Here is a 24,113-nt window from a genome sequence, read left to right on the forward strand (position 1 = left end):
TTGATCAGAGTGTAGGGCTGTGGACTGACATAAAGCTGTCCCATCAGTCTTCCGTACCAAAAAGCAGTCTCTTCTTTTTTTGACAGTTGAAGAAGCATCTATAGGGAACCCAAAGGGGGCATTCATGAAGATATTGCAAGCCCGGAAGAACAACACCAGCAAGCAGCTGACTATTGAGCCAGGGAACCCAGTATCAGAGAGAAACAGCGTGGACTTCCCAGGCCGTATGAGTGAACAGCGGGACTTCAACAATGAAAGTGACATTATTAGTGCACTGAATTACATATTGCCTTATTTCTCAGAGGAAAATCTACAAAATGTAGAATCAACATTATTACCATTCATTACACTGCTTTTTTCAAATGTGCAAGATAGAGATAAGTCCCTGAGCTACGTGAAAACCCACATAAGGAGGCCCTCTCATCCTTACAGAAATAAGTTGAGAAAGCTCTATTTTCTGGAGAATTTGTTAGATGAAGAAATTCAAGAAAAAATCGATGAGGTTAAGAAGGAAGAAAAGGCCATGCTTACGCAGCCTATCCTGTTAGGTCCTCAATTTAACCCTCAAATCCTCCAAAAGAAATCAGAAACTGCCCCGTCACAGGAGAACAGCCTGGCAACCATGCCAAGTGTGGGGTACAGGCTGCAGAGAGTGAAAAAAGTCATCAAGGGGCCAAAGGGCTTACGGAAAAGGCACCTCCAGGAGATGAGGAAGAGCCTCGGGAGGAGACGGGGCACCTGGCCCTTTGCGGAGAGCATTGGGGGAAGAAGGCTTGGGAGAGCAGGCTCCAGGGAGCTGAAGGAGCTTCAAGTGGCTCAGAGGCCCAGGCAGGTGGCCGGAAACTCCTTGCACATGGAGCCCTTGCTCACAAAGGAACGTGAGGCTGCAGCCTCCTCTTTCCTGAAGAAACACATCCTGGGCAGGCCTTCTACCTCCCCTGCAAAATCTCTCTCTGAGATCAACAACAAAGGAAAAGACTTAACCTACACCATTTTTGTCTTAGAAGATGCCAATGCTAGAGCTAAAAATAAGGCGGCAGGGAAACCAATCTGGCATTCCAGACAAAATTACCGCTTTCACAAAACTCGCTCTCACCTGGTCCTCCGAACCCCCAAGGCCAAACTGAGTCGGAAGTTCAGAAGGAAAAATTCCCTCAACAGGCTGACGGCTGGGAAGAGGCCTCCATTCCCTGCACTGCGGAGTCTCATAAACTCCCCCTCCGGAGAGGCTTTCTCATCCCCTGGAGGCCTGCATTCTCAGGGGAGTCCTCCTCTGAGAGAACCTTCTATAGAAGACACTAGGGAGGAAAACCATTCCGGAGGGCGTGTTTTCGAAGAAAATGTTTTGCCAGAAAACACCACTGCACATGAAGAAACGCTCCCTGGCGACAAAATGCACACAGATCCTTCAGCTACAGATTCTGCTGGGACCGAGTTCGACCTAATGCCGACTGTGGACCAAACCAAGGAAACACAGTGGGAATACACCAGCGAGGGCACTGAAGCCCCCACCACGCCCGCAGGCTTCACCTACCCCGTGATGCTGTCCCAGGGGCAACAGTTTGAAATTCAGCTGAACCAGCAGCTACAGTCCCTCATCCCCAACACGGACGTGAGAAGGCTCATTTCTCACGTCATCCGCACTCTGAAAATGGACTGCTCTGAGGCCCAGGTGCAACTGCCCTGTGCCAAGCTCACCTCCAAAACAGGCATCCTGATGAAGCTCCTCAGTGAGCAGCAGGAAGAAAAGATAGCCAAGAAAGAATGGGACGCAGAGCAGTGGAGGACTGAGACCTATATCAATGAGAGTACAGAAGCCCCGAGTGGACAGAAAGAGCAGGAGTCGAGTAAGGTGAGGACAGGAGATCTGCACTTTCCCATCACTTAGGAGACCCCACGCGGGAAGACCAGGGGCTCCCAGTCCAGATCTTGTCTCAGTAATGTAACTTTTGCCAAGACGGTGACACTTTGTTAGGAGGCAGACCTAACACACTGTAGAGAAAATGAGTAATACCAAGATTATATATAATACAGCAGATTTTGTATGGTCTTTTAAGATCTTTTACGCCACTCACCTGAAGAACGGGGTTCTGAATATTTAGCATCCATATTTTCCAGCTCTTTATTCTGTCTTTTTAAACTGTGCTCTTTCTTAGCTCGCAAAAGGAGCTCAAGAACACGGCCATCACAAGCTCATCGTGGCAATATCTGTGACGGCAGTGGTCACAATGCTGGTTATCATCTTCTGTCTCATTGAGGTAGGGACGACTCATTCAGGTTGCCAGAGTGCATCCTTCCTTTGTAATAGATTCGGAATCCACAGACTGTACATCAATGCCACTTTCCACGTACCATGAGCTGACCTTCCTCTTTAGTCACCAAGACCGAGATGCGCTTTACTCTTTCCCTTGAAAAGCACATTCCACAGATTTTTAAAGGAACCCCACTTGTGGGAAATCTCTGTGCAACTGGAACCGAGATAACAAGGGACTGGACATTTGGAGAGGTTAAGTGTAAGAAGGCCAGAGTAAAGTGGCAGAAGTTCTCCAAAATTGTGTCAGGGATTTGATGTACTCTCTTCTACCACTGATTTCTTTCCTCATTGCTGAAACGATGAGATTATATACTCTCCACCCTCGAGGAACTGTCTCTGCCCTTGGGAGAAAGGATGCAGCCGAAAGACAAAAGTATTGTCTTACAGAGTCATTAGATCTACGTAGCATCCCACTGCTCCAATGTCTAAGACTTTGTCTAAATGAGTTCAGCTGATGCACTGCAGCTGATTCCTGCATCAAGCTGCTCTAAGATGTGTTCCCTCCCTGGAGCTTGCCTGCACCCTCCCACACAGCCCAGTGTTTTCACAGTCCCACCACACAAGGCTCCCACAGCCACAAGCACCCAGCCCCCTGTCAATTCTCCCAGAGTCTGGCATCTCCTCTAGGTTGGTTTCTGGGTTCACGGTCACTAGCTGGAGCAGCTGTTACATATCTCCAAAATGGTGCCTGCCCTCTCTTGGCTAGTTACAGCATGCCAGTGCCTGAGGTCGGGCAGAGAGAAACGTGAACTCCCCCACTTTTTTTTGCTCTAGGTTGGCAGGTACATCATCCCCCACAGAGCTCCAAGCCAGACCCATGCCAGGCTTTTCCCACAGCTTTATTGCCAGTGGCTTGAGCTGTTGCAGTATGGTCTTGCCTCATTCCAAAGCTGGTGCTGAGGCTCTCAGCTGCTGGGGTCTCAAACTGTGCAAGTCCACACCCTCCACATAGGTCCACAGCGTCCATCCAATTTGCATGGAGTTTCCTCTACCATTTTCTCCCTAAACCTTCCCTGAGATTGCACTCCTTCCACTTTTTTTAAACTATCCACCCCCAGACTAGAGCAGCAAGCTGCCTCCCTATGCCACCATCTTGAAAAATCCCTGAGATGTGATGATTTTAAATAGCCCTTGTGTGAACTGTTGAAGAACAGTGAATTTTTTTCTTCATACTAGTTGTTGAACATTTTACTTAGTGTAGGGTTAATCTTATGAGTATAATGTTAACTGAAAATAGATCTTCATAAAAAATAAGAATGGAAATAGGAGAGGGGGGAAGAATAAGGGATGGGAGTGTGGGCAGGAGGGAGGGTAAGGTGGAAAGTATCACTATGTTCCTGAATCTGTATACATGAAATCTGTCTATCTTCAATGAAAGTTTTTTAAAAGACATGTCTAGCCACAAGAAGTAAGTGATCACAGCATAGAGATGAGAAAGAGACCAGCATGGGCAGTGCCCACCCTAACACTACACAGTTTCAGTGTAGGGCAGCTCCTGCTTCATAAATTTAGTAGTTTTTATCATCTATTTTTTCCTAAAAGATGGCAGCTGGTCAGATTTTGTAAAAAGTTTTCTTGGGGTTTGAGTTAAGTTGCCTTGAATTTGTAGATTAATTTGAGAACTGACGTCTTTATGATACCCTAGAAACATGACATTTTATGGACTTCAGAAGAGCATCCTAATCACATAAATCTTACACAACTTTCGTTGAGTTTATTCCAAGATAGTTTATTCCTTTCTATTGCTATTAAAGAAGGGCTCTGTACTCCATTTTCCCTCTAGTCACTGGTGTTGCACAACAAACAGGAGATTCACTGTACTACTCTCCTGACTCAGCACCTAGTCACCTCCCCGGACCCACACGTTACGTCCAACAAAATGTCAGCTGATTATCTTGGGCTTTTTTTTTTAGGTTGTCCACCATCTCCTATGCAAATGATGACAGTTTTGTCTCTTCCTTTGCAGTAATTATACCCCATTTATTTTTCTTATTGCACTAATTTCAGCCTTTTCAACAATGATGACTAGTAGCAGTCTAATAAGTATCCTACTCCTGTTCTTGCCTTTAAAACACCATTGTTTAGGTTTCTGGTCCATACTTTCAGCAGGTTAAGGGTGTTTCCTACTACTCCACTTTTTTTTCTTCCAGATTTTTTAAATTTTGTTTAAGGACTACAACTTCCATGTTCCCAAATTAGTATAGATTAAATGCATGACGCTGCACTCCCATTCCACTTTTAAGAGGACTCACTGATGACTGGCTGTCAATAGAATGTATTAAGTCCCAGAGGCATTCAAGACCAAGGACTGTGGAAGAGTGAGAACTATTAACAAGACAGAATTCCTGTCCTCAAAAAAGTTATCTTATTGGGCAGGCAAGGCTTTTAGAGAAAGAAAGGGAAGGTAAATGATTTGGAGATAGAATCATTATGGTGAATAATGATTGCTTTTCCTTACAAAAAAGATTTACTCTCATAGAGGAAGAGGAAGAGAAGACATAGAAAAATCTTCAACGTAAGTATCAGTCTGACAATTGTTAGAAAAATCTTCAACGTAAGTATCAGTCTGACAATTGTTACATTAGAATTTTAGAAGTAGAGGAGTACTGAGAACTCATCTATTTAAACCTGCTCATTTTAGAATGAGGACATTGCCAGAGGCAGAAGACTATCCATCTGAGTGTTTTGCCTGATTCCAGCAAATCTGGTCCCCAGCCATGGCTGGGGAGACGGCACCAGCACGGACACATGTGCTGTCAGTGGTCCTTCCGAGACACAGCAGCTAGGGAGGGGCTTTGTTTGTGCTGTTCCTGCTGCTGGTGGCATCTGGCCAGTTCAGAGGCCTTTCCAGAGGCTCGGAGAAGGGCTATGGAAAGACACATGACACTGGGGGAAGGGGGACAGTCGCCCTCAAGGCTGCTGGAGAGTAAAACGTATGAGGTGGCTGGAAAACTTACTGGTTTCCAGACCCCCGCTGCCTATGCCTTTTATTCACACCTTCTCAGACCGTTTGTCTCTCCCTGTTATGGTAAGGATACAAGGAGAAAGGGACAATACTGGTCCCATAGTCACACTGCCAGTGAGTATTACAGAGAGGAAGGTTCCTCCCCAGCCAGGGACTTCTCCCTTGGTCATAGTGAGCTTGGGCTGTGTGCTACAATTTCTATTGCAAATCAATACCCACACGCTCTGTAGACACAAGCAGTTGCTGAAACAATGCACTCTTTTTCTGTTTTAATCATATTCAAAAAGGGTACCTTGTATTTCCACACTGGTTTTGCCCTTTAAACTGGTTTCACAACTCAATCTTCCATCAGTGACAGACACCCTGCAGTGAGAAAAATCTTTGAGCTGGGTAACGTTGCTATTGGACTCGGACATTGCTTCATAGGATTCAATTTATAGGGGACTAGAGCAGCTATGGAAACACAAGCATTTTCTCCCTACACCCCAGTGAATGATGCTTGTGAGGCTAAATCCTAAAGGGGCAGGTGTCAAATGCCTCTGGAGAGAGAAAATACTTCTGCCCCGTGTGGTGGTGCAGTGTGTCCCACTGCGCAAGCACACTTGGCTGAGAAAGGCACTGGGACTGACAACAGACAAAAGTCTCCCCAGAGACACTGCAGGTCTGTAGGGACAGAGGGCTCCTGGAAGCCCAGCGCCCTGGGTACTGCATCTGAGACCCCAGGCTTGTAGTGAGCACTCACTGCAGTGATGGCTGAGGTGCATGTGTCGTCCCAGGAAGACCGGAGATGCACACTGTGAGAAGTGAACAATGGCACTCGTCTCTAATGGTCTTGTGTGTGTTTTTCCCCAAGGAGCTTTCACCAATCAGTGCCTAGAAAGTGTTCGGAAGATGAGACTCAGGTAAATGGGAGGAGGCTGCAGCGTGTGGCTGGAGACAGCAGGGAAAATGCTCAATTCACATGTCTTTTTGTCTTTCCTAGGGCTTCTTCCGGCTGAGGTGGCCACTCTGGCTGAGGCGTCTGCTCAGCCCTTTCGGTGGCACACGCAAGAAAGCCAAGGACTTGCCCCCAGACAAGGAGCCTTCCGTAAAGGAAGAGTTTCCTGACAAGGACGCAGGGTCCTTGACAGGGCCACTTCACCGTACTGAGTTTGGGGAGGCGGGGAGAGTGGCAGGAGTGGAAGCCTTGCTCTGCTCTCTTCCCACAGGGAGCTCAGCGAGGCCCCCGCCAAGAAAACGCCCCCTCCAGAGTCCTCGGCAGAAGGTGAAGAGAGCGAAGCCCCCGAGGAAAACACGGAGTGACCGTCCCGCCTCTGTCACCTGCAAGTCCTGTTTTCTGATATTGGCATCTCAGCGGTGCTTATAAAATACTTAATTGCTTACATTCATGGGTGTGATATTCGTAAGCAATTCTAGCCAGGTGGCGAGAAATTAAAATGTTGTCAAATATTTATTGTATGCAGTAACAGGGGCCACAGGCAAGAAAAGCAGGACTGCTTCTAGAAGCCTCCGAGGGAGTCAAGCCCTCCCCAGGGGCACAGCACCAGCAAGAACTCTCACCTCTCTTCTTCCATTAAGTCAGTCTCCAAGAACCCGAAAACACATCCCCAAGGTGTAGACTTTTAAATCAAATACCGGGTGTTCTGGTGCTTTCTTTCCCCTGGATCACTGAGAACCAATCAACAGAGGGGGATTAGACCTCCAGCTCACAGAGGACCCGCTTCCTCTGGTCGGTCTCGGAGGGCCTTGGGGTGGTCAGAATATTTGGATCTTAATACCTCCCAAGTCACTGTCCAAAGTTTGTCACTGGGAGTGAGAAGCACTTCAGCAAGCTACCAGTATTCCTGAGTCTAAAATATAAGATGAAATGGTACTAATAACAATGAGCAGAGGCCAGCGCTGTGGCGTAGTGGGTCAAGCTGGCACCTGCAGTGCCAGCCTCCCATATGGGAGCTGGTTCAAGTCCCAGCTGCTCCACTTCTGATCCAGCTCTCTGCTATGGCCTGGGAAAGCAGTAGTAGCAGAGTATACATTAAGTAAGGATTTCAGCAGTTTGCTCCCACACAGAAACATAAAGTGAAAAATAATAGATGATTTTTTTAAATGATGATGAAATCAGATCAGACCTATTGTCATGTTTAATCCCAGTGAGAGTCAAGTTGGGAGTTGATAATTTCTTTTTTTTTTCTTTCTATATGAAGCTTTCCCTGGACCCAAAGAAGTAACATTAGTCATCTGTAACAACTCAACCATTGGTTATTCTATTGGTTAGAAAGAGCCTGGCCCACTACGTGTAACCTACCATAGTTTATCTATTCACCTATTTGTGAACACTTAGGTTGTTCCAATTTGGGGGTATTAGAAATGAAGCTGTTTGCACTTACCCCCCCTGTAGGAACTCTGTCCTTAATGAGCTGTACTATGAGAATTAACTGCAAAACTTGTTCTCAAACAGTACTTTTTATGTTGTGGGGTGGGGGGTTGGTGCAAAGTGTTGAAATCTTTACTTAGTATAGAGTTGCTCTTTTGTATATAAAGTCAATCAAAAGTGAATCTTAATGAAGAATGGGATGGGAGAGGGAGTAGGAGGTAGGACGGGAGTGGGGGTGGGAGGGCAGGTATGGAGGAAAAAACACTATATTCCTAAAGTTGTACCTATGAAATTGGCATTCATTACATAAAAGCTTTAAAAAATAAAACAAATAAAAATTAAACTGTTTACGATGGCAGGCATTTGGTGCAGCCGTTAAGCCACTACCTGGGATACTCCAATCCCACATCAGAATGCCTGGATCCAAGTCCCGGCTCTGCTCCACCCTAGCTTCCTGCTAACATGTACCCTGGAAGGCAGTGGGTGATGCCCCAAGGACTTGAGTTCTTGCTCCTCACATGGAAAACCAAACTAGTTTCTGAGCTCCTGGCTTTGGCCTGGCCCAGCCCTGCATGTCGCAGACATTTGGGGAGTAAACTACCTAATGAAAACATGTGGTCGGCACCGTGGCTCAATAGGCTAATCTTCCGCCTTGCGGCGCTGGCACACTGGGTTCTAGTCCCGGTCGGGGCGCCAGATTCTGTCCCGGTTGCCCCTCTTCCAGGCCAGCTCTCTGGTATGGCCCGGGAGTGCAGTGGAGGATGGCCCAAGTCCTTGGGCCCTGCACCCGCATGGGAGACCAGGAAAAGCACCTGGCTTCTGGCTTTGGATCAGCGCGATGCGCCGGCCACGGCGGCCATTGGAGGGTGAACCAATGGCAAAAGGAAGACCTTTCTCTCTGTTTCTGTCTCTCACTGTCCACTCTGCCTGTCAAAAAGAAAAAAAAAAGAAAAGATGTGTTTGTGTGTGTTTCTCTCTCTTCCTTCCACAGAAACTTTCGAAATGATAAATTTGAAAAAAAAAATATAATGAAAATAGACTGACAGTTTCTTAAAAACACACACCTACCATAAGTTGCAGCCTTTCCATTTCTGGGTATTTAGGGAAGCACCACCTGACACATCCCAGGGCACTCCCTGGCAGGAAACAGGGATCAGAAATGGAGCCAGGCACTCCAGAAGGGGATGTGCTTGTCCCAAGCAGCATCTTCATGGCTGGGCTAAACACCTGCCTGGTCAAATTACTTTCACTCACCCATCAGTGAGCGAGTGTTCCTTTTTCTCCACATCTTTTCCAACAATTACTGCAGTCAGTCATTTTTCTGGGACCAGAGTAGTTTCTAATAGTGAACACTTCCAACAGGGATGGAGAAGAGTACTCCAGAGGTTGGGGGAAGTCCTCCTGTGCACTCCCAACCCACAATGAGACTTGTGAACTGGAAGGAGACACCCCTGAGTCAAACGACAGATCCATGGTGCCCAATGCTCACCCTGTTGACTTTATTTTGGATACACCACACCCACTTCCATGCCTATGCCTCCTTGGGCCACCTCTCCCTCCTTCCTTTATTCTCATATTCAAGACCAACAATTGGCCACCAGGCTCCTACCCAAATGCCCTGGCCACACACATACCTCAAGAACGCCTTTGCTGGCACCTTGGCTCACCTGTTTGACCCACCCAAGGAACCCCTTTACAGGTAACTTAATTCTCTGTCTCTATTCATAGGATCTTACCCAGCCATATGGCCTGCTGCCTCTGCCAATTTAAACATACTATCGAGGTTGTCTGCAACACCGTCAAGCTTCACTGTGACAATGAATGCCTGCCAAATACGACACATTGCCGTGAGTCGGAACTTCCTGAGGATCTTTTTTTAATATTTATTTGTTTTAAATTTCTTATTTTAAAATTTTAGGGTCAAGTTTAAAGTAACAATGTAATTAATTGCTGAATTTTTATTCATTCATTCAGATTTAAACTCCCTAAATTGCTACACTGCTCCCTTGCTGAAAGTCAGGTTCGCAATCACCGCTATGTAATTTAATAACATAGTTACCGCTATGTAATTTACATATGCACAAAGGATCATGGAAAAGAGGTGGAAGGGGAAGGAAGCAATGTTGGGAACCACACACGTGGTGTTCTGTGCTCTTGGGTGCTTTGCTTTTCAATGATAACTCATTTGCACACAGTCTATAAACTGGTTTTCTACGTGTTGGGCCTCAAGGGCCCTCTGTCTTATAGAACAGGTCTACACTGCTCACCGCGGTTGTTTGTTTTTGCACTTGTATAAAAGAGTACAAGTGATGCTGTTTTATTTGGAGCCGGGGAGTTTCTGGTTCCATAACCAGAAATGGCTGCCTGGCTCCTCTGATGGAGTCGGAAGGCTCCTCCATGCACTTGTAGACTGTCCAACTCTGAACCTGCTCTGAGTCTCACGCTTTTCTATCCACAGAACACTCGGGTAATTTTAAGTATCCTTCTGTAGATGAGGGTTATTACCACTGATGTCGTGACTTCCAAAATGTGACCGCTTTCTTCCTTAGACAGCTTGAATTCGGATCTCAGTCAGGGATCTGAGGCATTAGCACAGTGATAACTGTATACCCATCTACACAGTGTTGCTCACCTTCCAGACCAGTTTCCTACCAATTATATTATTCCCTTTGTCTCAAGAGGTGAGAAGGACAAGCATTGTTAATCTCCCTTTACAAGGGTGGGAAAGAACACACTGAGGTGAGGAGCAAGGCCCCTTGGCTTGACCATCTCTGCCCTCGCTCCCCTTACATGCCTATCTTTTGCCATGGACACCTGTGATGGCAGCAAGAACATAGGGCCACAGGGAGGGAGGGAGGGAGGGAGGAAGCCTTGGGCTCCCTCAGCATGAGGCAGGACTGTGGAATGATGTGGCTGAGAAGCAGGGGCAGAGCCACAGAAGGGGCAGCTGGGTGGGGCCATTTGTCCTCCAGCCTTATTCTAAGCCTGGAGTGGTTGGTCATTGGAAACCAATGAAATAATACTGATCATAGTTACTGCTTTTTAACACTGCGAACTCTTCTGAATGCCACTCTCAAAAATATCTTTTTCTCCTTTATTGTTGCCATTTCATAGGTTTGAGTTTGGTTTTACTTTTCTCTCTAAAGTCTCAATGGTACCCCAAATATTGGATTTGACTCCTAATTTAATTGATCAGAGTGTAGGGCTGTGGACTGACATAAAGCTGTCCCATCAGTCTTCCGTACCAAAAAGCAGTCTCTTCTTTTTTTGACAGTTGAAGAAGCATCTATAGGGAACCCAAAGGGGGCATTCATGAAGATATTGCAAGCCCGGAAGAACAACACCAGCAAGCAGCTGACTATTGAGCCAGGGAACCCAGTATCAGAGAGAAACAGTGTGGACTTCCCAGGCCATATGAGTGAACAGCGGGACTTCAACAATGAAAGTGACATTATTAGTGCACTGAATTACATATTGCCTTATTTCTCAGAGGAAATTCTACAAAATGTAGAATCAACATTATTACCATTCATTACACTGCTTTTTTCAAATGTGCAAGATAGAGATAAGTCCCTGAGCTACGTGAAAACCCACATAAGGAGGCCCTCTCATCCTTACAGAAATAAGTTGAGAAAGCTCTATTTTCTGGAGAATTTGTTAGATGAAGAAATTCAAGAAAAAATCGATGAGGTTAAGAAGGAAGAAAAGGCCATGCTTATGCAGCCTATCCTGTTAGGTCCTCAATTTAACCCTCAAATCCTCCAAAAGAAATCAGAAACTGCCCCGTCACAGGAGAACAGCCTGGCAACCATGCCAAGTGTGGGGTACAGGCTGCAGAGAGTGAAAAAAGTCATCAAGGGGCCAAAGGGCTTACGGGAAAGGCACCTCCAGGAGATGAGGAAGAGCCTCGGGAGGAGACGGGGCACCTGGCCCTTTGCGGAGAGCATTGGGGGAAGAAGGCTTGGGAGAGCAGGCTCCAGGGAGCTGAAGGAGCTTCAAGTGGCTCAGAGGCCCAGGCAGGTGGCCGGAAACTCCTTGCACACGGAGCCCTTGCTCACAAAGGAACGTGAGGCTGCAGCCTCCTCTTTCCTGAAGAAACACATCCTGGGCAGGCCTTCTACCTCCCCTGCAAAATCTCTCTCTGAGATCAACAACAAAGGAAAAGACTTAACCTACACCATTTTTGTCTTAGAAGATGCCAATGCTAGAGTTAAAAATAAGGCGGCAGGGAAACCAATCTGGCATTCCAGACAAAATTACCGCTTTCACAAAACTCGCTCTCACCTGGTCCTCCGAACCCCCAAGGCCAAACTGAGTCGGAAGTTCAGAAGGAAAAATTCCCTCAACAGGCTGACGGCTGGGAAGAGGCCTCCGTTCCCTGCACTGCGGAGTCTCATAAACTCCCCCTCCGGAGAGGCTTTCTCATCCCCTGGAGGCCTGCATTCTCAGGGGAGTCCTCCTCTGAGAGAACCTTCTATAGAAGACACTAGGGAGGAAAACCATTCCGGAGGTCGTGTTTTTGAAGAAAACGTTTTGCCAGAAAACACCACTGCACATGAAGAAACGCTCCCTGGCGACAAAATGCACACAGATCCTTCAGCTACAGATTCTGCTGGGACCGAGTTCGACCTAATGCCGACTGTGGACCAAACCAAGGAAACACAGTGGGAATACCCCAGCGAGGGCACTGAAGCCCCCACCACGCCCGCAGGCTTCACCTACCCCGTGATGCTGTCCCAGGGGCAACAGTTTGAAATTCAGCTGAATCAGCAGCTACAGTCCCTCATCCCCAACACGGACATGAAAAAGCTCATTTCTCACGTCATCCGCACTCTGAAAATGGACTGCTCTGAGGCCCAGGTGCAACTGCCCTGTGCCAAGCTCACCTCCAAAACAGGCATCCTGATGAAGCTCCTCAGTGAGCAGCAGGAAGAAAAGATAGCCAAGGAAGAATGGGACGCAGAGCAGTGGAGGACCGAGACCTATATCAATGAGAGTACAGAAGCCCCGAGTGGACAGAAAGAGCAGGAGTCGAGTAAGGTGAGGACAGGAGACCTGCACTTTCCCATCACTTAGGAGACCCCACGCGGGAAGACCAGGGGCTCCCAGTCCAGATCCCTTGGCTCTCTGAGCCCTGGTCTTCCCACTCCTTGAATGTCCCACCTGAATCGCCTGACTCGCTCACACCCATGGCAGACCCTGGCGGCTTTGATGACCTGGGGTCTTCTGCTCCCTCCCGGGTGCTGACCTCGCCTCAAGAGTCCACTGTGAGTTTGCTTCCTTTTTCTGGAACTGCCCCCAGAGCCAGAACAGCTTGCTGTTCCAAAGCAGTATTTCAATAGGCTGACTCGACAACAGAGGCTACCAGAGGCGATTCCCATGCTAGACGGGGATCAGGATCAGCCTCCGGCTCTGCCTCCTCGACTGGAAGGAAATGCTCACCAGTCATTGGAAGCACTCGTTCCGCCTCTAGACAGTCTTCACAAGGAAACAAGTTGATTGTTTCACCCCTGACCCCCAAGAAAGATCTAGCTCGGCGTCAACGGCTTCCTAAGGTTGTTGTTGGAACTCCAGACAAAGCGGCCAAGCTTCAGGGTCAAAATCAAGTTTTGCTGGCTGACTATGGGGTCTATCCTGGTGGTTTTCCTACAGAATCCCAGGAGAACCCAGGAGAACCTGCACAGCCCTCTGAGCAGGCTGAACCATCTCAATTCCTGATGGAAGGCCAGACTCAAAATCCAGAGACTCAGGAGCCCATCCAATCCTCCTCTGCACAGCAAGAAGAACAAGCTCCACCTCCACAGCCCGTTGAACCAGATGAACTTTCTTCACCCCAGCAAGAGGGCCCAGGTGCAGACCTGCAGCAGCCCGAGGAAGAAGCATCTCCGTTGCAGCAGGAGGCCCCCGCTCAGAATCCATTTGCTACTGCAGAAGTAGTAGGTCAGGCATCAGTGTATCATGATCCTAACACTCCATCCTCACCTCAGATTGTAGCTCTCCAAGCAAACTTCCCCAGCGTCACACTGAAACCTGCAGACACGGAGCTGACAGAAGCCTCAGGGGCAGGTGAGGAAGTTCAGTCTACTCCAAGCACGGAGCAGGCTCCAGCTCAGCCTCTGGGGCATCCTGAGGGAGTGGGACTCCCCTCAGCCCAACAAGAGGCCCCAGTGCAGACTCCGGACTTCCCTGGGAGGGTGGAATCTTGGACTCAAGAGGGTCTAGCTCAGACCTCAGATCTCCCTGAGGAGACTGGACCTTTCTCTACCCAAAACGATGCCACAGCTCAGCCCTCAGAGTATGCTGAGGAAGTCAGCCCATCTGTAGCCCAGCAGGGGGCCCCAGCTCAGCCTCCAGGCCTGCCTGTGAACACTGAATATTCCTCCAGCAATCAGGAGCAGCCTGCTCAGCCTTCTGAGTCTCCTGAGATCGAACCTTCTAGAAGCCAACTGGAAGCCCCGGAGAAGCCTTCGGCACTCCCTGTGGAAGTCAAATCTCCAGTACAGCAAGATCCCCGAGCTCAAGCGCTAGAATCTCCTGAAGAGACTATCATAGCTCAGACTCCACAGATTCAGAAGGGGATGGACTGGTCTCCAGATCAGAATCAAGTTCACCGTTATAACCTGCCCAACGTGACCATCAAGCCTGCAGATGTGGCGCTGACCATAACTCCGGAGCCTACCATGGAGCGGGACTCTTCTCCAGCGCAGCAGGAGGGCTCTGCTCAGACTCCGGGCCCTCCTGTGGAGACAGAACCCTATATCAGTGAGCAGCAGCAACCAATGCGGCCCTCTGAGTCTTCTGAGGGGGTTGAATCTTCTGGAAAGAAGACAGAAGTCCCAGCCCAGCTTCCAAGTTCTCACACAGTGACCATTTTACCTCCAGGTCACCATCAAGTTCAGCAGTACGACTTGCCCAATGTGACTACTAAACCTCCAGACCTGCAGCTGACCCTAACACCAAAACCTGCAGCACGGCCGGCACCGCGGCTCACTAGGCTAATCCTCCGCCTTGCAGCACCGGCACACCGGGTTCTAGTCCCGGTTGGGGCACCGGATTCTGTCCCGGTTGCCCCTCTTCCAGGCCAGCTCTCTGCTGTGGCCAGGGAGTGCAGTGGAGGATGGCCCAGGTGCTTGGGCCCTGCACCCCATGGGAGACCAGGAAAAGCACCTGGCTCCTGGCTCCTGCCATCGGATCAGTGTGGTGCGCCGGCCGCAGCGCGCCGGCCGCGGCGGCCATTGGAGGGTGAACCAACGGCAAAGGAAGACCTTTCTCTCTGTCTCTCTCTCTCACTGTCCACTCTGCCTGTCAAAAAAAAAAAAAAACCCTGCAGAAGTGGAAACATTTCCAGTCAGCCATGAGGTCACAACAACTCAGGCCTCAGTCCCAGCTCTGCCTCCAACGCCTCTTGAAGAGGTTGAACCACTGCCAATTCAATCTCCAGAAGTTATGCAGGATGAGAAACCCTCTATGACCCAGCAGGAGGAAACAGCTGAAATTTTACAGGCCCCCGAAGAGGCTGCACCTTCTCCAATCCATCAGGAAGCCCAAGCTCACGCCTCAGTGTTCCCTACGGAGCATGAGCCTTTGAAAGACCAGGAGGCAGACACAGCTCAGCAGCCAAAGCCCCCAGAAGAGGATGAGCACTCCCCACTTCCAGGGGTCCCAGCTCAGCCTGAACAACTGAAGGAACCTTCACCAAGCCAGCAGGGGATTTCCGTTCCACCTCTAGAGCGCCCCGTGAGTGCTTACCAATTACCACTCCAACAGGGAAACACAAACCAGCCTTCAGATATCTTCCCAGAGATGAGTGATGCTATTCCAATGAATATGACATTTTCACCTCATATTCCAGAAGAAATACTCAGAACTCAGCATTTAAGGATGTCTAAAACCAAACCAAAACATGTGGATATTGACCTTACCAGAACCCTAAAGCCCACTCCAGAAGTTTATCCTTACTGGAGTCAGCAGGAAGGACCTGCCCAGCCTACAGTTCCCACCAAGCAAGTTGAATTTTCTCCAACCCAGCTTGGGCCTCCTCTTGCCAAGCCTCCAGCACTGCCTGAAAAGATGGAACTTTCTCCAGCTGAGCCTCTAGAGCCCCTCAAGAATGCAGAACAAGCTCCAGTGCAAAATGTAGCCCCAGCCAAGCCACAAGACTTCCCTGACACTCAATCATCTGTAACCCAGCAGGAGCTTCAAACTCAGCAACCAAACCTGACCAAAGTCACAGGTCAACCTTTGGATGTGGAACTCACCATAACTACACAACCTGGAATGGAAGGCGGACTTTCTCCAATCATGCAGGAGGCCCCAGTTCAGCTTCCAGGGCCATCTAAGGAAGGTATAGCTCAACCCCCAGGATATCAGGGGGTGACAGTTCCAACACCAGCTCAGGATCAAGCTCCGTTTCCAAAATCACCCCGCATCACATTTCAACCTTTTGATCTGGCACTTACAATAACTCCACAGCCCATTACAGAGGCTGAACTTGCCACAAATGTGCAGGAGACTCCACCTAAAGAATCTGTAGCTCAGCCACCAGTGCATCATGAGGGTCAAAATCAACCTCCACTATCACCCAGTGTCACAAATCAACCTTTAGACCTGGCACTTACCATTACTACAGAACCTACTACAGAGGCTGAGCATCCTGCAGACCTGAGCAAGACTACAGCTCCATCTCCAAACCTGACTCCAGTCACAACTCAACATCTGGACCTGGGACTTACCATAACTCCAGAAACCAGCAGTATGGTGACTGAACCCTCTACAGACATGCAGGAGACCTCCAGTCAACCTCCCATGGAGGGTGTAACCCAATCTCCAATACATCAAGAGGTGACAGTTCCAACACTGGGTCATAATCAAGCTCAATATCCAACATTGCCTCACATCACAGTTCAGCCTTTGGACACAGTGCTTACCATAAATGCAAAGCGTACCAGGAAGGCTGAACATTCTACAGCCCTGAAGAAGACTAAAGTACCTCCCGTGCTCCATGAGGAGGTACTTTCACAACCAGACCAGGTTCAGGCTCAGCATCCAACCCTGACAGAAGTCACAGTTCAACCTTTTGATGTAGAACTTACCCTAACTCCAGAATCCATTGTGGAGGGTGAACCACTCCCAACCATGCAGGAGACTTCAGGGCAGCCTCCAGGGCCACATAATGAAGTGGTCTATCAGCCTCCAGTTTATTATGAGATGGTAGTTCCAAAACCAAGTCAAGATCAAACTCCGCATCCAATGTCACCCAGTGGCACAGCTGAACCTTCGAAGTTAGAGTCAACCATAACTCAGGTACCCACTACACAGGATGAACATTCTACAGCCTTCAAGTCTATATCTCCTCCTCCTTATCCAATGTACCCTGAGGTGACATTTTCACCTCCAGTCCAGATTCAGACTCAGTATACAAACCTGCCTCAAGTCACAGTCAAGCCTCTGGACCTGGAAATTACCCAAACTCCACAACGTACTACAGAGGCTACACCTTCTACTACCATGCAAATGACCCTAACTCAGTCTACAGAGCCACTAAAGGAGCTCATAACTCAGTCCCCAGGGGACAATGAGATGACAGTTCCAACAGCAGGTCAGCATCAAGCTCAGCACCCAACATCACCAGTGTCATAGCTCAGCCTTCCAAGATGGAGCTAACCATAACTCTGGTACCCACTGCAAAAGCTGGCCATTCTCCATCCCTGAAGAAGACTACAGATCTACATCCAGGCCAGGTTCAGACTCAGCACTCAACCCTAACTGAAGTCACAGATCAACCCCTGAATGCGGCTGCCACCATAAATGTCTGTGAGCTCTGCACCTGCAAAGATGAGACACTTTCATGCACTGGCCTCAGCCCAGTGCAGAAGCTTCACAGAGTTCCTGTACCAGAGCCCAACAGCTACAATGGCACCTTCAGCATATTGTAAGAATCTCCCTTCCTCATGGTTCCCTACAGCCTGCCTGTCTCAGCAGCTTTTACCCAAGATCTTCTGAGCCCTCCTCAAGTCCCCACCTTATGTTGACTGTGTGTGTGTGTATGTGTGTGTTTTGGCAGACAGAGTAGGACAGTGAGAGACAGAGAGAAAGGTCTTCCTTTTTCCGTTGGTTCACCCCCAAGTGGCCACTTTGCTTGTGAGCTTTCCTGATCCTCCTTCTCTTATTCTCTTCTGTCTCTTCTACAGTCTCATGTGATTGCCCTTACTGCTTTTCCTGATTCATTATTTATTGACATTCACCATGTTATTACCTCATTGCTTTAATCCCACTCTTCAACACAGCCCTCATCCCGACTTATTAGAGATGATACAACAGATTTAAGGATAGATTCTGGAGCCAGGTTGCCTGGCTTTGAACACAGGTCTCCCAGTGATTAGCTTTGTGACTTTGGACAAGTTATTTAGCTTGGATTCAATATCCTCATCTGTAAAGCTGGCTTAAAGAATTGTGTGATGGATTGTAACAGAAAATAAAAATGCGTGACTCCACAGTCTTTCCCTGGATGACAGCGAGAATGATGGTGGTCTATAAGGCAGAAGCACAGCAGTCAGAAAGAAGAGCCCGTTAGTGGGAGATGTGTTCAGTGTTAGGCACTTTTTATTGATGAGCATAAAGTAACCCGAGAGGACATATCCACCAGGCAGGTGAGCATACAGGTATCTGTTTTATTGCTGCTCCTGCTTCCAGGAAAATGTGTACCTAAAACAAATAGGTTCATTGTTGCTGAGGAGTGAGGACAGAGTTAAAGCTAAGCACTCACAGCAATTCAAAGTTGAAGCTAAATATAAGTCATTTAACAGCTTCTTGTAAACAAGTATCGATTATGAGCACCTTTCCACTTTTTAAAAAGTGCACAGAATGTAGGATAAAATGTGAAAGTATGAACCCCCACACACCCTCATCATCCCCTGGTCCTCACTCTATTACCTGTAACCCAGGTGTGCGTCTTTCCTTCCAACCTCCTCTCTTTTTTTTTTTTCCTATGGAGGTAATGCTTGGCTCCTGGCTCAGTGATCGGCACTTTTACCCTATGCTGTATTCCAAAAGGCTTTCCACATCAGCACATTAGTCCCTCTGATTTTAAATTGTCTGTATCCATTCAGTACTTGGAAAGATTTCAGCAGAGGGCGCTTGGCCAAAGCACTAGTATACCTGCATAGGTTTTCATTATTCTTATTGGTGACAATACATTTTGCCCATTTTTTCTTGAATAATTTATCCTTTTCTCACTGATTTATAGAAGTCAGTGTAGACACCTGAGTTATTTTGGTGAAAATACTTAATATTCAAAGTGATTGACTGTCTTTACTGTCAAAGAGACTGGACAGAGACGAAGTTAAGCTTCTGAGAGGATGCTTCATTGTTTATGTCAGTGGCCCCTCATTATTTATTGAGTGAGCAAACTGGGAAGCAGAGAGCTACGGAACATAAAAGCACTGGTATTTATTAGAAAGCTGATAATATTTCTGTATTTCAATACTCCCCCATGAGGGTGCCATGATTTTTTTCCTCATTCTGTTCATTCTTTTCCAACCCATTCAAGGATGTGAACTGTGTTCCTTTACAGAAATTTCCAAGGAAACTCGATTTCTTTCATTGATGAAAATGTATGGAAAGCATACCGCTGGGCTGAGACACTGTGAGTACACGCTCCCAAACATGAATACACAAAACTAACTGCATTGTAAGAGCTTTCTTGTTCTACTATTTTGAGGTCAGTATGTCAGAAAAAGTATTCCCTCTCCATGTCACAATCAACATCTGTTGATTATAATTCTATGGTTGTTTTAACAAGGCACAGAATTTGAAATAAGAAACTACTTCTATTTATTTGCATTTTATCAGTAATACCATTACATTCTTAGTAGATAAAAAGTGATAGGGATAGTGAAGACCTTCATTGTGTCCTAACTCCCTACCTATGAGGTAATAATTACTGCTCTGAGTTTGGCATATATCCTTCCAAAAAATTACCTACAAACATATTTACATAGAGCATAATAGTTGTGTTGTGTGGTTTCTTTCTTTTTTTAACCTAAATAGTAACATCCTGCAACTTGGTTCTTTCACTTCATGGTTTCTTCTGGATTTCTTTCCCTCCTAGTACTCAGTCAGTTACCCTATTCATTTAACTCCTGCATGATATTCTATAGTATGGATGGCCATTTCACAGTTTACTTAATAATCCCTCTATTGATGGATTTTCGATTATGTCCACTTCTCATGTATTGCTGCAAGGAAAATCCTTGTGCACACTTGTGAACATGGACAAGCATTTTGCAAAATAGAAGTCTAGAAAGAAAATGGGGCAGCTAGCATTGTGGCATAGTGGGAAAAGCCTCCACCAGCCATGCCAGCATCCCATATGGGCGCTGGTTTGAGTCCTGGCTGCTCCACTTCTGATCCAGATCTCTGATATGGCCTGGGAAAGCAGTGGAAGATGGCCCAAGTGCTTGGGACCCCGCACCCATGTGGGAGACCTTGAAGAAGCTCCTGGCTCCTGGCTCCTGGCTTCGGATCAGCACAGCTCTGGCCATTGTGGCCAACTGGGGAGTGAGCCAGTGGATTGAAGACCTCTCTCTCTCTCTCTGCCTCTCTCTCTCTCTGCCTCTCCTTCTCTCTGTGTGTAACTTGACTTTCAAATAAATAAATAAATCTCAAAAAAAAAAAAAGAATGAAAATGGATGAAGACTACGGAAATAGGAAATTTTAATTGCCCTCAGAAAAGCTGTGCACACTTACTTACACTCCAGCTAACAGAATATAAGAACATTCATTTCCCTTCATCCTTTTTAAAAAGATGTATTTGTTTACTTGAACTATGGGAGTGGGGGGAGGGGGAGATGGAGCGAGAGCAAATGAGAGAGTGAGAGAAAGAGAGAATCTTCCATCCACTGCTTTATTCCCCAAATGCCCAAAACAGCCATGGCTGGGCCAGGCCAAAGCTAAGATCTAATACTTGATTCTGGGTCTCCCACAGGGATGACGAGGAATCAAGCACTTGGGCCATCATCTGCTGCCTCCTAGGTGCACTAGCAGGCATCTGGCTCAGAAGCAGAGGGCCCAAGACTTTAACCAGGCTCTCCAATATGGAATTTACGCTTCTCAAGTGACGGCTTAGCCTGCTATGCCCCAACACTGACTCTTCCCTTCACCTTTTCACCTCGGGATGCTCTTTGTCTTTTTGCTAATGTGACTGGCAAATAAAAGGGTTCCCAGCTGAATCTGGATTTCTCTGATTACTCATAAATTTAAATGTCTTTATATACTTATTGAACATCTATGTTTCGTTGAGGTTTTGTCCACTGTCCATTTGTTGAATTATCTTTTCCTTACTGATTTTTGAAAGGAATCAGTTTAGACTCCCAATTTTGGGGGAAAATACTTAACATTCAAAGTAATTAACTAAAAATAAAAATCTATCATGTCACCTAGGCCAGTGAACTAGAAATTTTGAAGTGCTGAGTGTAACATAATAAAAAAAAGGAATTAATTGACATTTTTCACGACAGTTTGCGTGTTATATCACTGGGACAACTTGTACAGACATCATAAATTATTTCTGAATACAAACAAGACATATAACAGACAAAGGAGAAGGGTTATGATCACTTTAAGATAAATTTTCCCAGGGCCTGTGCAGTGCTGCAGTAGTGCAGTGGGCTAAGCTGCTACTTGCGGCGCTGGTATCCTGTACGGGCACCAGTTCTAGTCCCAGCTGCTCCACTTTAAATCCAACTCTCTGCTATGGCCTGAGAATGCAGTAGAGGATGGCCCAAGCACTTAGGTCTGTGCACCCATGTAGGAGACCCCAAAGAGGCTCATGGATCCTGGCTCCTGGCTTCCAATTGGCCCAGCTACAGCCATTGCAGCCATTTGGGGAGTGAACCAGTGGAGAGAAGACCTTTCTGTCTCTCCTTCTCTCCATCTGTAATTATAACTCTGAAACAAATAAATAAAATCTTTTTTAAAAAAGATAAAAGTTTCCCCTTAGCCTACTATCTCATTTCTGATGGGAAAATGCTAGAATCAGGCAGTTGTGACTTTTAATTTATGATGTTTCTTAAATGCAATACACACAGTTTGTATATATTTTGGTTATGCTTCATTTAAAGATGTCCCAAACTTGTAAGAAAAATCAAAGTCAGGGCTGGCACTGTGGCATAGCAGGTAAAGCCACCACCCACAGTGCCAGCATCCCATATGGGTGCCGGTTCGAGTCTCAGCTGCTCCACTTCCGATCCAGCTCTTTGCTATGGCCTGGGAAAGCAGTGGAAGATGGCCCAAGTCCTTGGGCCCCTGCACCCACATGGGAAGACCTGGAGGAAGCTCCTGGCTCCTCATTAGCACAGCTCCAGCCTTTGTGGCCAATTGGGGAGTGAACCAGCGGATGGAAGACCTTCCTCTCCCCTCTCCCCTCTCCCTTCTCCCCTCTCCTTCTCTCTGTGTGTAACTCTGACTTTCAAATAAATAAATAAATCTTTGGAAAAAGGAAAAATCAGAGTCATCTGACACAAAAGTAAATAACACTAGTTTCCTCTGAAGAGTGAAGACGGGAGTTGGAAAGGCTAAGGGATAAAGGGAAGGGGAAGAAAATTTAATTTTTTCTTATTTGAGAGGCAAAGGCAGCATGCTATCATACACTGTTCACTCCCCAGATGCCTGTAGTGGTGAGACTGGGTCAGTCAAACTCAGGAACCTCAAACTCAGTCTTGTTCTCCTACATAGATGGCAGGGATTTAAATACTCAGCCATCATTACTGCCTCCCTGGTCAACCTTAACTTGTAGCCCCGGCATGCCTCAAACATGGGGCTTCGGTAGTAGGGCTTGGGGAAAAAACAGAAGGAAATGGCAGTTCTGCCAATCTTGGTGCCTCCCAGTGTTAGGTTCTAACAGGGACATTGTGACCTACAGAGCAGACATTACATTTATGATTTGGTGGGAAGGACGGATAGGTGTATAGAGATGGACAAAAAAGGGAGAGTGGGAAAAATGGTTTAAATTAAAATACAACAGACATTGCCACCCTAGAAGTAAATTAGAATCTGGGTATTTAAACAGCACCATTACCAAAGTTTCCTCTACATACAGAGTTAGTCCTATGAAGCAAACAGCTGCAGTTGTCATTTTGATTCAGAAGTACCTCTTTCATTTTCCAGAATCCTCAGTGAAAATGACTTGACTGAATTACATAAGGACTCATTTGAAGGCCTGCTGTCCCTCCAACACTTGTAAGTCAGTTAATCATACTTATTTATGAGATTTTAGTTACATTATCTAGAAAACAAATATGGGTCCCAGCTGGATAATCTCCAAGGTTTCTTCTGGAAGTCTACACTGTAGGGTCTCATATCTCTAACATGGAATACCTACTATGTGCTTTGTGGTTTTTTTTTTTTTTTTGACAGGCAGAGTGGACAGTGAGAGAGAGAGAGAGAGACAGAGAGCAAGGTCTTCCTTTGCCATTGGTTCACCCTCCAATGGCCGCCGCGGCCAGTGCGCTGCGGCCGGAGCACCGCGCTGATCCGATGGCAGGAGCCAGGTGCTTCTCCTGGTCTCCCATGGGGTGCAGGGCTCAAGTACCTGGGCCATCCTCCACTGCACTCCCTGGCCACAGCAGAGATGGCCTGGAGGAGGGGCAACCAGGACAGAATCCGGCGCCCAGGCCAGGACTAGAACCCGGTGTGCCGGCGCCGCAAGGCGGAGGATTAGCCTAGTGAGCCGCGGATTATATTTGTATTTAATTTACAAGCAATGGATGAAATTGGATCCAAGGTCTGTCTTCATACAGGTCCTAAGTTAAGAATGAGTTTTATATTTATAAAGGACTGTAAAGAGAAACAAAGAAACAAGAAAATACAACAGAGACAATATGTGGCCGACCAAGTCTCAAACATTTATCATCTGGCCTTTACAAACAAGGTTTGAACAAGTTGGTTTAATACAACAAAGGGAAGAAAACATAAACCAACAACATTAATTTGAATGCCATCAACTGAAAGTTGTTAGATGATCTAATCTTGAATAAGTTAACCTTTAGCCATTAAGTGACTTGCTAAACAGGTAAATTATATAAACAATATTATCAAGAATACTAAGCTACCAAGAGAACAGATTTGGCATTAATGATTTCCATTAAGGAACTATTATACCCATGTTGGAAATAGATAATTAAAACAATAGCTACATAGTATTGGGAAGTGTACATCATTAATCCTTATTAGGCTAATTACTGGGCCTCTTCAGCAAATAGATTCTTGTCTCAAAAGTACAAGGCTTAAGGAACATAGCATGTGATACTCACAACACTCCTTTGAATGATGATCAGAACTTCTAGGCCATACGGGGACAACCACATCTGCATGGTTCCTCTTGAGCACCTTTCCCATCTGGGCTCCGGAACCTTGCAAACATGGTTTGGAGAAAAACAAATGAGACTACTGCTGGTAGAATAGGC

At 46.8% G+C, this 24,113-nt stretch overlaps 2 protein-coding genes across 2 annotated transcripts in view; both read left to right on the forward strand.

The window, feature by feature from the left end:
• Positions 1-6,728, forward strand: part of LOC138843160 (leucine-rich repeat-containing protein 37A2-like) — a 25,922-nt gene extending 19,194 nt beyond the window's left edge. The window contains exons 6-7 of the mRNA XM_070061608.1: positions 87-1,852; positions 2,157-6,728. Of these exons, the coding sequence (XP_069917709.1) occupies positions 87-1,852; positions 2,157-2,357 (1,967 nt within the window). The 3' untranslated portion in view covers positions 2,358-6,728. The remainder of the gene's footprint in view (positions 1-86; positions 1,853-2,156) is intronic.
• Positions 6,463-13,453, forward strand: LOC138846277 (leucine-rich repeat-containing protein 37A3-like). Its single transcript, XM_070061615.1, has 3 exons — positions 6,463-6,601; positions 9,379-9,497; positions 10,925-13,453. The coding sequence occupies exons 2-3, from the start codon at positions 9,395-9,397 to the stop codon at positions 12,724-12,726; spliced, it is 1,905 nt and encodes a 634-aa protein (XP_069917716.1). The 5' UTR covers positions 6,463-6,601; positions 9,379-9,394; the 3' UTR covers positions 12,727-13,453.
• Positions 13,454-24,113: the final 10,660 nt, after the last annotated feature.

The sequence above is a fragment of the Oryctolagus cuniculus genome, chromosome 17 (assembly GCF_964237555.1).
Source record: "Oryctolagus cuniculus chromosome 17, mOryCun1.1, whole genome shotgun sequence".
Classification (NCBI taxonomy): Eukaryota; Metazoa; Chordata; class Mammalia; order Lagomorpha; family Leporidae; genus Oryctolagus; species Oryctolagus cuniculus.